The sequence below is a fragment of the Cebidichthys violaceus genome, unplaced genomic scaffold (assembly GCF_023349555.1).
Source record: "Cebidichthys violaceus isolate CVI_PGR_0920_01 unplaced genomic scaffold, fCebVio1.0.p SCAF_78, whole genome shotgun sequence".
Classification (NCBI taxonomy): Eukaryota; Metazoa; Chordata; class Actinopteri; order Perciformes; family Stichaeidae; genus Cebidichthys; species Cebidichthys violaceus.
Window position 1 is genome coordinate 243163 of NW_027176962.1, and position 17739 is coordinate 260901.

At 41.0% G+C, this 17739-nt stretch overlaps 1 protein-coding gene across 2 annotated transcripts; it reads right to left on the reverse strand.

Moving 5' to 3' along the window:
• Window positions 1-10947: 10947 nt before the first annotated feature.
• Window positions 10948-14881, reverse strand: hlx1 (H2.0-like homeo box 1 (Drosophila)). 2 transcript variants are annotated; one of them, XM_068737380.1, is made up of 4 exons: window positions 14312-14881; window positions 13611-13793; window positions 13279-13463; window positions 10948-11769 (listed from the first exon to the last, which is right to left on the reverse strand). In XM_068737380.1, exons 1-4 carry the CDS (start codon window positions 14751-14753, stop codon window positions 11425-11427), a joined length of 1155 nt encoding a protein of 384 aa, XP_068593481.1. In that variant the 5' UTR covers window positions 14754-14881; the 3' UTR covers window positions 10948-11424. The 2 variants fall into 2 exon arrangements, with proteins under 2 accessions (XP_068593481.1, XP_068593482.1); XM_068737381.1 differs by lacking the exon at window positions 13611-13793.
• Between the last annotated feature and the right edge of the window lie 2858 nt (window positions 14882-17739).

Genomic DNA, 17739 nt, shown 5'->3' on the forward strand with positions numbered 1-17739 from the left:
GAAATATCCGTCCAAATAAATATCCTGAAGTGGCACTCAAAGTGTCGCAGCGCATCTCCATTTCCTGTGACTGTTTCCTGCAGTCAGACAGGATCGCTTTATATCTCAATCCATGAGCCTGCACCGAGGGACACATTAGGAAGAAGATGACCGGGTTTTTTTTTTTTTTTTTTTTTTCGCTGTGAGGGGAAGTGAGGGGTATGTATACAGCACAGGGTTACAGCAGGAAGAGGCAGAGGTGTGGTGATTGGAGAGTGCAGGTCGTGACCTCCAACTTTGTGATGATCATCTGATGGATGCTGTGAGCCTGAGGTCAAATGTGAGTCAGTGGAGAGCAGGGAGGAGCAGGGAGGGCAGAGGGAAGTAGAGCGGTGAGCAGTAATGTATGGTCAGGATATCTACTCAGTCTACTGCACTGTTAAAAAACCAACTTTCAATTTTGATTTCATTTGCTGACTCATACGACACCATCAAGGATCATACTATTTGCATAAGTGTGTTGTTCTCTATATCCTTGATTTTGTCTTTTTTTATCCCACATATTAAGAAGTAGTGGGGTAGTACATAATTACAGAAAACCAAATGTCACCAAAAGATACCTGCTGCTCTGGTATTGATGTAAAAAAGGAAAAAAGGTCGCAATGAGAGCATCCGATTTAAAAGATTTTAGATATATTATGATTAGAATCTAATTCTATTGCAGCATTTAACGTCATTTCTATTAGTTACAGTGACATTTCACTCACAGATGTTAAGCGCTGACATTGAGATTTTGCAACACAGAGACATGTCTACAGCAAAGTCCAACTGGGCAAACAAAAAGCACAGGCAGATTGTAAACAAGCTAACAGTTCATCCAAACTACTTGATTTGGAGGTGAAACGTAAGTGAGAGCACCAGAAGTGCCGGCAACGATTCCCTCATTGCACAGGAATACCGTGTGTGTGTGTGTGTGTGTGTGTGTGTGTGTGTGTGTGTGTGTGTGTGTGTGTGTGTGTGCAACATAGTGCGTACGTTAGGACAACGTTGCAGGAATTCTATCAGCAAGCAACGATGGATGTTTTGGCTCAGACTGGGTAACTATTAGACTTATGGTTTCACTTCGGAATCCGTTTGGCTAAACTGGGGGTTTTGTTAAAACCTGTATTTCCAAAAACTCACGATTATCTTGATGAGTATGTTTGTTGTTTTTTCTCTGATGGACAAAGCCACGAAAAAAATAAGACCCGTGTTGTAATACACCAGAATCAATAGAGGATTTTTATTGATTTGTTTATTTTGCAAGAACAAAACAGACACACATTGTTACATGATTTTAAGCAATGCAACAGATGTAATATACGAAAACATCTAGCTGAAGCAAATTTGTTTTCAAGCCACTGTCTCACTTGTCTATCGAAAAACAACTTAAAACTCATCTTCTTGGTTTGACTGAGCGCAGTTAAACTGAAGTGACTCTTTCTACATATGGACACATGTTTTTACAAACTGCTGTCTAAATGCGCCTCAAACAGAGCGAGCGGGGCAGTCCCTGATGAGGGCCGCCGGGAGACAGGAGGCAGATCTAGGGTTGAGGCCTCTGTCCGTCCGGAGCGGGAAGAACTCCATTTCCACTGATAAAGGCAGCTGGCTCTGGCGACGCTCAGTAAAGTTTTATAGTCAGATATGCACAGATGATTAGGCCAGCTGTGCAGTGTCATATATTCCTAAACAAACCCTGCAGGAACTGAACTCTCACCCCTTGCACATATGGGTTACAGGGCTCGCACTCACACTCTTGTTTCATACTCGCTGGCTTGCATGAAAGCTTACACTATGTGACCCCTGTAAAAGCAGCATAAATAATATTCTCTGTTAAAGTGCGTTAAGGTTACAGGTCTTAGAAACTGACTTTCTCCGACCACACTGATGCAAATAAGGACAGCAATTATGATCTCTCACCCGCGTCCAAATCTCTCTGCTACATCAGTTTAAAGGAAGTGGAAAGGATGTGATACTGAGCAGCGCTTTCTATAAATCACCTGTTCACTCTCACTTGTGTATCTCCTCTCCGGTTGCTGTGGTGACGAGTGCGTTGCATCAAACTGTTTTGATCAAAGGGACTGTATAATACTCAGCAGCCCTCAAAGCCCCCGCTGCTCTCTCCCCGCCATAGCTCTGTTTGTTTTGGAACAAGAACAAGATAAACCCAAGTGACGTCTTATTTATTTTCCCGCTCTTGCCCTCTCCTACCCCTTAACAAGCGGAGTCGCGAAAGAAGAATTCCTCGATAATCCATCAGTATCGGTCTAAAGTGTGTGTTCTCTGGAGTGTTGACACCACACACACATAGATATATAATGGAGTGTGACCAGGTCTAATGGTACAACGCAAAGTCCTGATAATAAAGGGCACTATCAGATTAAAAGGGGCATGAGCAATGAGCCGAGTGACATGCTTGCTTGTGATTGGTCCCTGGGGTGGTCCACTGCAAACATGTAGCCTCTCTTTCACACTAAAGGAAACAATCATGTCTTGAATGTGGCATTTCGAAGAATTTGAATGATAAAAATAGCTTTTTGTCAGCATGCTTGGGTGGCTGCACTTAACCCTCATTTCTTCTTTTGTGTATTTTGCAGAATTTCAGTGTAAAATGTAGCTTTTTATTGTCAATATGCACATTTCTTGGAGACATTTAGTGCTGCATTACCTGGTTAAAAAAAAAAAGGTTATGGGACATTAGTTAGTTCGTTTGTTAGGTAAAAGTTTAAAAGATAACATCTGTATTAAAGAGAATGTGTTCAGGTGACTTTTCATTTACTCAATGAAGAGGCTGTCTTTTGACAGTGAGTGTTTCGTTTTAGCTGTTCTCCATAAAACAGCATCTGCGAGCCACGATAAGCACCGAAAAAGGGGAAATGAGGAAACCTCAGACTATACTCAGCACACTTAAAAATGTATCTTACTTCAGAGAGGCCACGCAGGTGACCTCAGTTGCATCATGTTCTGCCTGACTGTAACGCAGTTTGTTTTATGATGCATCACCGTCAAACATTTAGTGGAATCAACTCATCTTTTACCGTTAACTTAATGCAAATATACAATTTGCATCATAAAGTCTTTGGAATGTGCAATCGTAAAGCCTCTGTGCATTTAATAAGGGCTTTTAGTTGACTTACATTTGTCTTGTTATAGTTATATTGTTTCTGTAATATTTGCTTGTTGTATTTTTGTGACTTTCTAAGCTACATTGTGTAATTATGGGACTGATTTGTAAAAACATGTTCTTATGTCCTTAGAGGGTCTTATTTTGATGTGAACCTACTTTCTATAATAGTGGCGAATGAACTATATGTTTACAATAGGAAGATTCAGTGTCATGTTTGTTTTTGTTTTGAAGAGGTCATTGGCCTAAATTTGCATACCAGGAATATTTTTTGGGTGACTTTGATATGTTTGGTTATGTTTATCTATTTTAACTTTGTCTGATGAACGTTTGAGGACCAAAGCAGTGGGGAAGATAATTAATAATTTACTTCCATAATACATTTTTAGACAAATTAGGATTGGAGTTGTTCTGACTTGAAATGCACTGAGTGCACAGAGAGATCACCAAACTCATTAAATGAAGTTTCTAAAGAAACATGATAAGCACATGAGCAGAATTCCCAGCATGCATTGTTTGAGAGTAAAACTCTTCAGGGGTCCTTCTTTTTTGTAGTTTGAATAAAGCATAAATGATGTGAAAAGTTGTGTGTGTTTTAATAGGCCTACAAGTCATGATTATGATAAAAACAGAGCAAACTAAGATCAAAGATAACGTTGAATTTAATCCAGATTAAGCTCTCCATCCTATTCCACATGGAGGATTAGAATATAATCTGAGTATCTCCACTGAGTATCTCCACCCACCACTTGAGAACTAATTTGGCAGGTGAAGCATATTTTTCTCGCGAGCCAATCAGAGCAGACTGGGCTTTTTCAGGAGGGGGGCTTCAAGAGACAGGAGCTTAAGCGGAGCGTTTCAGACAGAGAGGGAATACAGGTATATACAGACGGACAGAATGAGAAAAATAAAGGCTTCTTTGAACATAAAAGCATGGAAACATGTTTTAGTAGAAACCCAAAATACAAGTATCAAGCTGACAGCCGCTTTTGCCATTTATTACATTTTAGTTCATTTAACTCACGTTAGTTTTAGCTGAACCAGCTTAAAACAATTCAAGCTGTCCCCCACTTTGAAATTTGCACATAAATCCTAAATTCCAACCTCGCAACATGATGTTCTAATTACTAAGATAAATAATCATTTCATGCTCCTGAAGGCCAGTGCCGAGGTTGAATATGCGAGCAACTCTCTCATTTGCACGCACATAAAGTCATCTCCATTTGATGCTCGGACTCTAACATACGGTTAGTTTGAAAGCCGCAGGCAGTTCGCCCCCGGCTTCAGAGAGCAGAGTGAAAATTTGCTGCTGATGACAGGTCATGTGAAATGAAAGTGCTTTTTACATCCTCTCTTTTGAGTTTGCATCTCAGCGGGCAGCCAGAGCTCGGCCATAATCCCCCTCCCAGTGTGTGCATCACTCAGTGAATTCAGCCTCTACGGAAACGGGCAGGCGGTCGGACCGCTGCCATTTCACAGCCCTAATTAATACCAAACTCTGCACCCTTCACAAATTATAGCGTACACCACACAGTGTTGGCTTAAGTCAAGTCTGCAGTCTGCTATAAAACGGTTCCTTCATGGCCACATTAAAAAACAGGGCGGTAGGTCAGAGGACTTTTAGCTTATAACTGATTACTGTTGGCCATCAGCTCAGAGTGTGTAAGCACTGTATTATTTTATTTGAGAAGGGTGGTGAAAGAGAGCTTGACTAGTGCTGTCCAGGTGGCGGATTCTCCACCGAGAGCCATCCAAGGACAACCAGGAGAGCTTTTTCGGTGGAGGTGGAAGGGGGTGGGGGTGGGGGTGGGGGGGGTGGGGTGGGGGGGAACTGGCCACCCCACGGTGCCCCGCTGGCTGTGGTCCGCAGCCAGTGCAGCAGTAGGTAACTCTGGAGCCAAGGTGGAGTGAGAAAGGAAGGGAGGGAACTCGGAGAGAAACCATGAAAAATGTGGAGCATGAAAATGTCTCCCTTGGTTTATGGCAGCGCAGCTTTGCTTCCAAGAGAAACACATCTTTAAATTTAACTTGAGATGTCTTTTTTTTTTCTCTCTCTCTCTCTCTCTCTCTCTCTCTCTCTCTCTCTCTCCCTCCACTCCCAACTGCTGGCAAGGGCCTGGTTTTGAAAGCAAGGCCAAGATGCTTGGAAACTGCGACCATGTTAAAAAAACACTCAATAATGTGGCTTTTTGGAAATGTGGCGACAGCTTCTGTACGAGGAGCTCAGTTTTCAACGTTGGTGAACATGTTTGGTGGTGCGTGTGCAGCTGCTGAACAGTCGTCAGTATAAATGTTCAGACAAACGCTTACAGGCTGAAGGTATATTTACTGGAGGGTTTATATGAAGCATATCGATTGTTTTGCTGCAGAACATTAAACATGAACTCTGTTGGCACAGTGGTGTTCAATGTGCATTGGACTGTTTCTCCGTTCCACCGTCAGACACACTCTCTTTCAGGGAGAAGCTGTGGTGTTTTGAATAAAAAGCCATAAATAAAAGACTTGATACTGGTAATTCCAGTGAATGGGATTAAAATAATGGAGGCGGCTGGAAACAATTTTGGCCGGCTATCAAATTAAAGCTTCGAACCATGTAATAATATTTTGCTAGTCTCAGGAGGAAGTCATCCCTCATGCCGATGATTCAGAGCTCATTTAGGAAAAGAGCATCCAGCCGATCTCATAAATCAGTGTTTGATGGAACAAACATACCTCCGAAGGAAACAAAGCCACCTCTGGAGCATCGACGCTCACTCACGGAGTAACAAGGACAGAGTAAAATGCTCCACTGATGATGAACACATTGTAATGTGCTGAACATTAGCCAAGAGTTAACACCTCTCATTACAGCCGATGCCATAAAACATGGATTTATGTCTGAGAAATTAAAGTTTTGTTGGCAGAATAATCTAGGGCGTAAGTTGAGAAATGTTTAAAAACAATTCACTGAAGTACTTTATCTAAGTACATTACATTACAGTCATTTAGCAGACGCAGTACATGTTGTAGGTGCTTGTACTTTACTTGAGTATTTCTATTCTCTGCCACTTTATGCTACATTTCAGCGGGAAATGTACCTAAGGATAACGTACATTGTTAAATGCCAGTGTGAAGGATTTAGGGGAATCTATGGAATTATTATTATGGTTTCGTTACTGTTTAATCACCAGAAAGTAGGGATTGTTATGTTACTCGTTGTTAGAATGATCCGTTTATATCTACAGAGGGAGCAGCTCCTCTTCGCACAGTCTGCCATGATGCACCGCCATGTTTCTATGGTAGCCCAGAATGGACAAACCAAACACTGGCGCTAGCGAGAGTCCTTTGTGGGTTTTTTTTTATACGTTACCTGAAGGCCACCGTAGTTCTCCGACGCGCTTGTGAAAGTACGGTATCATGAGCCGCAGAGCTTAAAACCGTCATACCGCCAGCCGTTGTCTGACTCACGCGGCTCCTGTAGTTTTGTTGTTGTAGTATCGATGGCCACCTTGCGAGGTGAAAGGCGTTACTACGGTTTTGCACTCAGCTGCTCAAGTTACTGCAGTCTCGGAGGACTGAGCGGAGGGGGTCTTCAGTTGGTTGCAATTTGCAAGCCACACAATTAGATGCCACCAATTATTACACACTGTCCCTTTAAGCAAAAACACGTCTGTGCTTTTACTTGTGATTTTGAATGCATTGCTTTCACATGTAACGGACTATTTCTACACGGTGTTATCGTTACTTCAGCAAATGATAAGCACTTTCTCCTCTGCATGAAAGTGAATTCACAATAATAGTCTTGCGACGTTCACATCATCATTATCATCATGACAATTGCTGACATTATCAGCGTCGTCATCTCCCAAAAGAGGAAGGAGCAGAATTACTAAACTAAACCTCCGTTCTTTCTGCACGCTGCAGTTTCTCAAGCGCTGGTTGAGTTATGTTTGTCCCCCCCCCCTCCGTTTTCCTCCAGCAGGGCCGCGGACTCTAAGGTCTCTCCTCTGATGCATTACGCCAACGGTGGAGAACTCCCCATCCTATCAAACAACCTCACAGATAATGCCTCAAAGCGCCGGAGACGTCACCGCGTTTTAGTCACGTTAATCCCTCCACCGCTGCAGACAGAAACCCCCCTCCTCTGCGCTAACAGAGGTAATTTGTTTAACACAGTTACTTTTTCAAAGCGTTAAATATTGGCGAAATCTGCAAGGCTGGTTTGTTTTATGGGTTGCCCGGTCCTGGGGTTGCCAAGAGGGACATATAGGACAGCTTTTAATGGAGGGGGAAAGGCTGACATTAAATACAGGCCAGATGGACTTTCTCCTATCCTGCTCATAAAAGTTCTTAAGACAGTTCACAAATCAAGGCCTCAGTATTATGTTAAGCGTTTGGATTGTTATTGTTATTGTACATTTGCAAATACTAATGTAATTTATAGCTTTTCAAGCATAATTTGAGACTCAACCCACCCAGACATTTAATACGTGAGCGTTTAACACTTAATATTTGGTTGATAAAGTGTCCGGGGCCTTTACTGCCTTCCATGGAAACTGGCTATCATAACTCTGACAACTTTTCATCCAGCGTGAATTAAAAGTGAAGATTAAGACGAGTGCCATCCACTTCATAAGCGTCACAAGCTATAGTTTATGAGAGGACTGTGCTGGAGTTTGGGGGTAAAATATCTCAAAAAAAGGAGCAGCCTATTACCAGCAGGTATTACTGTACAGCCAGCAGAAGGGGAAAATGAAAAGTGAAATTCAAGATGCGGAGCTAAAACGGAAAAGTGCAGCTCTCTGGGGTCAGTCCTCTTTCCGGAGGAGAGGAAAGTGGACCCCATAGAGGAGAGAGTTTGTGCTGTTCCGGGTTTTTGGGTCACTCACTATGATGTTGCTGCTAACATGACAACAAATACTAGAGGGCTTTGACTTTCCTGACAGAGATACAATGCAATGACAAGGAGCCGGGTTTTATTCATCATCACATTACGCTTTGTGTCAAGTTTTTGTTCTTTCGCATTGTTTAGCTGAAGTGTTAATATGAGAAATGACATTATTTCATGGTTAAATAATGTTAAGAAGTCATTCATTCAAGTGTTGTATTCAAGGACAAATTTGAAGCACTTGAGTATTACCATTATAGTGTGGTATTGTTACTTTTACACAAGTAAATTATCTGCTTACATCTTCCTTCTGTGAAGCTGTGAAATGGTTTATTTGATGTATATCTAGAGTGAAAGCTGCACCCCTGGTGGAAAAGGTTCTGGCATCTTTTACTTCAGTAAAAGTAGCAACACCACAATGTTACAGTAAAAGTCCTGCATTTAAAATGTTTAACTGATGTAAAAGTTTAAGTATTAGCATCAATTTATAGTAAAATAACCAAAAGTAAAAGTACTCATAATGGCGAATGACACATATTGTATAACTGAAATATAAAATGATGTGTAAGCAACATCGCAGCTGGTAAAGATGGGGCTAATTTCTAGCATGGGTAGTTTAATCTGTGATCATAATTAATTTGCTGATTTTGTATTTAAAATCTGAATCTGCAAAGAAACATTGTAAAGCTATCAAATAAATGTAGTGGAATAAAAATACAATTTTTGTATTGTACTCTGCAAAAGTTTCTGCAAAAGTTTGAAGTAGCAGACAATGTCACTACTCAAATAAAGTACAATTACTTAAAATTGTACTTAAGTACAGTACTTGTGTGAATGTACTATTACAACTACACTACTAACAGGCACAGCCGTAACTACCATCGATGACGAGGTCATGTCCTCAGGATTTCTCTAGGGATTTAGCTTTTTGGGAGTTTACTATGAATAAACACTTGGTTGGTATTTTGATTGCAATATTTGTGGACTCAAATTGGAGAGCAAATAGAAAAAAAAGACTAACCAGAATGTATTCCAAGCAATGAGGAGAAGTCTTTGAAACAACAGTACAGCATTAAAAATGTATAGAGCACTTGAACAGTACTCAAAGTACAACTAAATTACATTAAATAACTTCAATAAAAATCCTCTAGTCAAAATAATCGAATACATTTTTCTCAGTAGATGTGTTGGAGAACTCATGACCTCAGTGCTTCTAAAATCCTGTCCACGGCTCTGCTGACACAACCAGCTCTGGAGTACTTTCACTTCTAACATGTTGTTGCCAATGCTGTTATTCATTTACTAAAGTCAACATTTGAAAGAAGCACTATCATTGGCAGCAGTTCTTATAGTGCGTTATCTCTACTTTTACTTTCAGTAAATCTGCACACTTCTTCCTCGTGGTGTTTAGGATTCATTGTTTTGGTTGTTTATTCTCTGTAAACCCAATTCAACTTGAGGTAAAGAGGCACCCAACTCCATCAGAGTTATTTTTCTGTCAAAAAAAACTGATAGCTGAGGCAGATTGATACAGATTAACCCGAAAAACGATGTATAAAGTTCTGTAGAAGTCATTGGAGCTCTTATAAAACAAACCTCTTCTCTTAAATAAACTGTATGTTGTCACTGAACTGCAGCTGGGTTTGGAAAACACTTATTCAGGAGGATTTTAAAATAAATGATCATGTTTTTGCACCAGAAATGCTTTTAAAATGGGCAAAATATCTGACAATTATGACTGTAAGAATATTGATCTGTATTTAGACACTGAAGGTTAGTTAGTTAGCATAAAACTACAGACCCCGGGGTCTTATAAAACAGAATTACTCTGACAGCTTTAATAGACTTGTAAAGGGAGGGAGTGTGTCATGACATCATGCCATTAAAACATCCTTAAAACGGGTTTGATTGAGCTGCGCATGTGCGAGGTTTGGACGTGTGTCGCAACAACAACGTAGATTTCTTCTATCTTGTGAATCTTGAGCGGTCGCCATTGACCTTCATGATAAGACTGATTGGGAAATGACATTTCAACACGACACTGTCCTGTCACGTTAGTCTTTAGTTGTTAGTCATAATAAAAAGGAATAGGTCGGCTCGAGTCTGCGGGGGGGGGGGGGGGGGGGGGGGGGGGGTTATGAGCAGCACTATAAATGGAGGAGATGTTGATTGTATCTGCGTCTGGATACATAAAATATACTAGACGCTGCTATCTGGAGCCAGTAAATGTATACAAACTATAAATTATTCTCTTCTTCTTCTTCTCGTTTTTTGCGCTGTCGGAGGCGCAACGTGCTCTGGAGGAATTCAGTTCATTGAGTTAATGTGCTTATGCGAGCAGAAGATGTATACGTTTATCATGGAAGTGTGATTTGGTCCACTCAACCTTTTAGACTGTCTGTCCGTTGAAATACTCAGATTTTCTACGTTTTAATTGTAATTAATAAATTCATTTGAATCTGTTGGTGAGGTAATTACTCTGGTGTTTTTATTGTTTGTTTTTATTGCTATTAGACTCAATGACTCGTGTTTATTGTTTTTTCTGGATTTATACAGCTCCGTTTCCAGTACCCACCAAATTAGAATTTTTATTTATTTTGTTCCATATTTACGCGCATGCAACTATGTGTTATTGTTGCTGAGGCTTTTGATTTTTCAATATTAAAAAGCAAAAAACAACAACAATAAAATCAAATAAACCAAAGGAAAATATTCTTAATAGCAAAATTAAACTGAACAAATAATTGACTGACTTCTGATAAGTGAGTCATTTGTAAATTCCTTAAATTAAACTATAATTATAAAAATAATTCGTAATCCAATTTTTCAAAGTAAGAAACATTTTATTTACAATATTTTCAGTGCAAATTATTATTAACAAAATAGCACAACTATATATCCAGACAAAACAAGTAATACATGAACACTGCTGTGATGTTCTGAAATGTCATTTATCACGTGAAACGAGTGGTTCAGAACCTACAAATGTAATTCACAACCGCATTATTTCCTTCTGATGAGAAAAAAAACATGACGCACACGAAGCTCTTGGGAGGAAAACGACAGTAAGGAGACACTGGAGGTGACCGGAAGTCCGATTTTTTTAATTTTTAAATAGATGATTTTGTGTCGTTAGGGGCTGAAAGAGAACCTTATTCAAATGAACACATTAATTTGGACTATATTCCTTGTATCTGGGCTAAAATAAAATGTCGTATTGAACAAATAATTGGGCCTACTGTCTTGTTGCTCCACTTGTTCCCAGGAATTAGACAGGTACAGGCCTGGCTTTACGTTGCAAATGTCTCATAGTGTTATTAAATTGACACTCCAGGTGTGTTTTAACATCACTGTCGTTCTTCTATCAAAAAGAAATAATAATAAAAAACGTATTGTTCATAAGCTAAAGCCTTCATATCAGTATCTGAGAGGCCTCTGTGGCTGTGGCTGTGGCCGCCGCCTCCGCGCAGCTCACCGGCCCGCTGCTCCCGCTGCTCCCGCTCATGATCACGCTGGTTTGGTTCGCTTGTTCAGAAACGTCCACATGTCCGTCAGAGTTTTCCTCCGGAGCCTCGTCGGACTCGCACTCGCTCCGTCCCTCGCTCTCACACTCGGACTCCTCCGCCGGCTCTTTGTGCTCCCTGCTTCCGGACTCAGACGCGCTCTTGTCCGGCTGCTCCTTCTCCTTGTCCTTCTGAGCCTGCGCCTCTTTGGAGTGTCTCCACTTCATGCGTCTGTTCTGGAACCACACCTTCACCTGGAAACACACGCAGAGACACTGTTAGGTCAGAGTGTTTCTGTGTGTAATTCAGTGACATATCATTGCAGCCTGTTTGCACAGTCCATTTATTTATTTAACATGTTCCTAGAATGTCCAGGTAAAACTTGAGCAGAGGCATAAGGAATATCATTTAGGAAGTAGACGTCAAATTATTTTAAATCTTATATATAGTTTTTCTATTTTTCCTACTCCTTCCTGTCCTTTCTGATGAGGAAGACTAGGCCGCTGCATAAGTGTAAAAATAGTGCAAACTATATTATTAAACACTCACATTTCGCTATGTGTATAATAATACACAATTTAAAATGTAATATTAGAGAGAAAGCGTAATAAAATGAGATAATCTGTGTCACCTTTCATTAATGTTGACATGTTGCTGGGTGAGTTTAAGTGTGATGAAATGTAAACAACAACTGTGTTGCTCAAGATCAAATGTCACTGGAACGTTGCTCAGCCAATCAGGTTGCCAACTTCAATTTGAGGCCTTGGAGCTCTTCTGTCTTTAGTCAGCCATTCTTAACAATTCATTTTAATTAAATGTAAAGTTATTGTGTGTTGAGTTGAATGAGGAACGCAGGTCGCAAACATTGAAGTGAAAACTACGATCTTCTCTGGATCCTTCAGGCTTATGCGTGATAGAATGTGACTGCAACCATCCCTCAAATATGGAAGCACGCTTTTTTAATTGTATATCATTTCATTGGTTGGTCAGGGCGGCCAGAGCCACCACTTAGGACACTCGGGTCCTTGTTCACTGCAGTGTTTCTGGGAATTTGTAGTTTCAGCACCCTGTGGCTATAGTGGGTATGTTATAGGCGGTGTCAAGTATTTTTAAAACCTGTAAGAGCGAAGACAGCAGCATTTAGACCTGGCATGCCATGTGAGGGAATTAAGAGTATACAGAAAATGTAATTTATAAACAACAGAATTATTAAATATGACAAAGTTCAAACAATAAGAAGCAAACTAATTATTTGGTCTGGTCACATTTTTCTAAGGGGGAGTAAAGAGGCTCATGACCTCTCAGTAATTATAAAATCCTGACTACTGCCCATGTGGTCTTATTGTTTTATTGTTCATTGGGATGCAGAAAATACATATAATCAGGAAATTGCACTATCATACAGTAAATAATACAGCTGCAACATAACCATGGCATCCAACAATGAAATGACATCAAAACCAAACATATACAAAACATTAAAATATAACCATCAAATAAACTGACAGTAAAATAAAAATAATAATAATCTCTTATTTGATAATCTATTTCCCCCCAAAAAATGAAAGGAAACTTATCTTGCTCATTTATCTTGAAGGCCTGTCTTCATCAACAACCTCTTTGTCTGTTTCTGAAAACCTTTTTTCTGTCTGTATGGTTCATGCTAAAGATGATAAGCCTTGTATGAATCATTCATGCATGAGGTAATCCAAAGATAAGACCTGCGCAGGTAAACCTCGTGTTTAGTCAACACTGCTTCTTACCTGAGCGTCTGTCAGCCCGAGCATCGCAGCTAGCTGCTTTCTGTCCGGCTTGGTGACATACTTCTGTATCTCAAACCTCTTCTCCAGCCCTTTCCTCTGCAGGTTTGAAAACACTGCCCTCGACCACGACCTTTTCCTCTTGTACGTCTGAGGCATCGTGTCTTTAGTGAGGACAGCATACGGACCTAAAAGACACGAGGACGACATGAGGTTGAAGGTAGAATAAGAGAACAGAAACCAAAGGAACATTCACTGCAGGTGTCTCACACCTCCAAACGGAGAGCTGGACGGGCCAGTTTCCTGTCTGTTACAGTCCTACATGTGGTGACTACCTGGGAAGGTGTCCTGAAACTGATGCTGGCCTGAATGCCTGCTGCTGCTGCTGCCTAGTGAACTCATCATGGAGGACGCGTCGCTCATCCCGGGGTCTATGCAGGAGAAGTACTGGCTGGCCGGAGGCTGAATGGGGATGTGGATCCCTGACTGACGGTTCGAGCTAACGATGGATGTGAGATCTGTTACAGAGCGAGAGATGATGGGCTTCAGTCAGGAAACAAATAGTCACACTGGCAACCTGGGGGGGCAAGATGGTCTAGTATTTAGAGAGACCATCAGACAAAGTCAAAGCCTGGGTTTAAGTGTGACAGCTAAAGTGTCTTTGAGCAAACTTCCATCTGTTTGTAGCTGATCATGACCTCTGACCTCTCTGGTTAGGGGGCAAGAGAGCAGAGGATTTCCCCACAGGGTTCCATAAAGTGCATGTTATGAGGCTATTTGGGCTCTTGCTGCTCTGTGAACAAGTCTGTTATCAACTGGTTCTCACTTTACAAAAGTTGCTTCCAGTTTGTTGTTTCTAAAGTTTACATGATTTTGTCTCGTGGTTGTTAAACGTATCATTAAAACATAACTTTCAGGCCATAAAACACATCCCTCTGTATTTGTTTTGTTTATCTGACATGACATAAAAGCTTCTCTATAAACACCACATATCTGTTTGGAAATTCAGTGTGTAATAAAAAATCTCTTCTCTCACCTCTTAAAGACGACTTTTCTTTGCCTCTCTGATCAAAGTCTGTCGACAATATCCGATCAATTCCGAATTTGAGGTCCTTGCTTGAAGGCGCGGGGGCTTGTTGGGAGTTAAACGCAGTTCTGGAGACTGATGTTAGCTGTAGTCCGTGTCTGTTGTAAGGAGACGCCGGACTCACCCTCGCGCCGTACGGCTCGGGCGCGACGGGAGAAGGGCGCAGCGGCGAGCCGCCGGAGTGGCCGTGCTGCGCGCGGTGGTGGTGGTGTCCCATATGCACCATGAGCGCCGAAGATCCGGGGATGTTCTCCGCATCTCCCGCCTGCAAAATGTCTGCGATGCAAAACGAGGGTTTCTTCATCGTATCCACAGCGAAGCCCCCCGCGCAGTACGCAGACCAGAGGCTAAAGTTTGACGCGTAAAACGGGTTGAGCCCTGCCGTGTACATCCCGTAGCCTCTAATGCGTCTTATTGTTTCTCTGAAGAGGGTATAAACGGACAGGCATGTAAAAAAAAAAAAGCAGATATGGCGTTTAAAGGGGGGATAGATGACCGTCCACTTTGTGTCAGTGCCAAAATCGCTCTCCCAGCTCTGAAATCCAAGCCCTGCAGCTCAACTCTGAAGTTCCTCCGCTGACACTGATTGGTCGCTTTCTGAGCCAATGGATGGGTTTGCAGTCGCTCACATCACGCCCTTCAAAATGAGGATGATGTGTAACCAACTCACTCACACACACACACACACACACACACACACACACACACACACACACACACACACACACACACACACATGACCGGGGACACTTCGGAGCAATTTTGATCCAGAGATGATGGATTGATCACTTATAAAGAGCCCCCACCCATCACCGCACCCAAAAACATTATACCCATTACCTCTCGTGTTCATTTCTTTCTTTCTTAATGTAAATAAATAACATCTGACTCCAGAGGCGAGATTACATGCAATGGATTAGAAATATTTTTTTTAAAGAAACTGTCGGTTTTAAACACAAAATATACACATGCCTTGTAAAAAAAAAGATGAGTAAATCAAATCGAAAAACATGCCACACAACTATATAAAATAGGAATAATAGTAATGAACTGAACAAAACCGACGTGTAGTCATGTGACCCCCGCGTCCAGGAGAGGCTCTATTAGCGCCACTCATCCTGTTTTTGATGGGCTGTGATTCGTGTTAAATGAGCGGATATTCCTGCTAGATTTGCCCCCGAAATAGAACCTGTTTTAGTATTTTAGGATACAGCAGAAATCCTTATTTCTTCCGGCGCAGAGGGGGGGCGCTTTTATAATGACTGTTAGAACTTCCCCTTTTCAATATTTGTGCAACTTTATCTCGACCTGCAAGTTGCACGGTGACGCAAATCCGTCCCCATGCTCATAATAAACAGAGGAAACCGATTCCCCTCTAAAACCAAAACACAATTAACTTCAGAGGCGATACTTCATCCGCAAGGCCCCTCAAGATTCACGCGCTGGGTTCTGGCCAATAACATGTTAGAACTAAAATTTTATCAATGCTAATGATATCTTTCCCCCCTGCAGCCTGAACGTGAATTAATTTATCATTTGGCTTACTTTGCTTAAAACAACACATTTTTGATATGAGCAATAATAACATTTGTAATCACAACAGGTTTATATACTTTCTTTATTTTTCTAACTGTCAATTAAAATGACCTCTCGCGCTTTCTCCCCCCCTCTCCTACGGTCGTGCCGTGATACTGTTTCCCCCCCCCCCCCCCCCCCCAAACTCTCCGATCGCCTGTTTCTCTCGCATGTGTTGAAACAATGGCTTCTGAAGCCCGCATTCATTTAAGTCTTGATTCATGCGGGCGGAAGCGCCGATGACCCTGACTGCCTGCTATCATGCTGTTTTCGAGTGACACTTTTCCGGGTTAAAATTAGAAATAGAGATTTAACGTTTGCCCTCCATCATGCAGTCAAAACAATCCAGGGAAGAGGATGTAGCAGACGCAGCACGCCTCGAGTTATTTCAGGTGCTGATGAGCTCTTCAGTGGGAAGCGTTCAAAAAAAACAACAACACAGGCCTCAGATCAGCCTTTACACTCGGGCTCTGTGGCTGAACGGGGCTATAGACCAAAGACCTGTTCAGCTGCAGAACGACATAAATCCATAATTCAGGTGAGAATTTCTTGTTTGCAATCACGAACGAAAGACAAATATGTTTTTGGAAATTGAATCCGTGTGTATTTGTGCCCCCCCCCCCCCCCCCATGCATGCCACACAACACACGAGAACAAAGTTGTACAATTTTACAAACAGCAGAGGAGCACGCGTCATTTTATTTCTTTAAACATTTGTACCTTTTTGTGCAAAAAAAAACAACCTCTTTGGAGGAAGGAAGCTCCTTTTGTTTTGCTCCAGAAGTTGTGTAATATTGATACAATCTGATTAAATCGTTTCATGAAGTTATATTTTTGTATTTCTTTGTTTTATGCATGTGTGCTTTATTGCACCCACCACTTGATTTTATGTATCTTAAAGAGGAGAGACATTAACCTACAGCACAAAGTGCAGTTTTGTAACTCATGTAACAATTCACTGAAGTTCAAGATAATTGAATATTAAAAAAAGTTGACATTTGACCAGTGAATCAACTGTAAAACCTGAAATACGACTTTTTCAGCCAGAGCCTTGCTGGATACTATTATTCACCTTTATTTCCCTTTTCCTAGCCAGTCCTCAGTGGAGCTGTATAAATGATGGCAGGTGGGATTTTAGCCAGTGCCAGCGGCTCCTGTCTCTGTTTAAGAGACTGCAAGCACTGCAGACTTGAATCTGTCTTCAACAATAGAAAACTCAGTCGTAAAATCCTAAACATAAAATGTGATTGTTTTTTTTTCTGAAGTGGTTGGAATATTGTCCCTGCATAACGGCTGTTGTCCTCTAATTACGTTGTTGCTCACCTCATATTCTCATGTGTTTATTCAGCCGTCATACATAAACACAGTCACACATTATAATCCAGTTTTCTACAATTCCAAGATAGTCGCACATTACTCTAAGTATTTCCATTTGACACTACTTTATACATTTCCACTGCATGTCAGAGGGAAACATTAATACTAAGATTTTACATAAAAAAAAAACATGTATGTGAATTGTTCAAAATTAAAGAAACCATTTTCACACTGAAGTTCTATAGTATGCATCTATTAACACCCAAAGAGGTCAAATTATCTCATATCTGGCAGAAAATCAAGGATTTATTTTTTATTTCCATTAATAATAATCATCTCAGGACCCTCCAGATTGATGATGTGACCTCACATCTACAGTATGATAAGAACAAACATATATATATATATATATATATATGCAACCTGCAGTGAATAAAGTATTCAGAAGGAGCTCCACCTCAACAAGATGTATTAACAATCATATA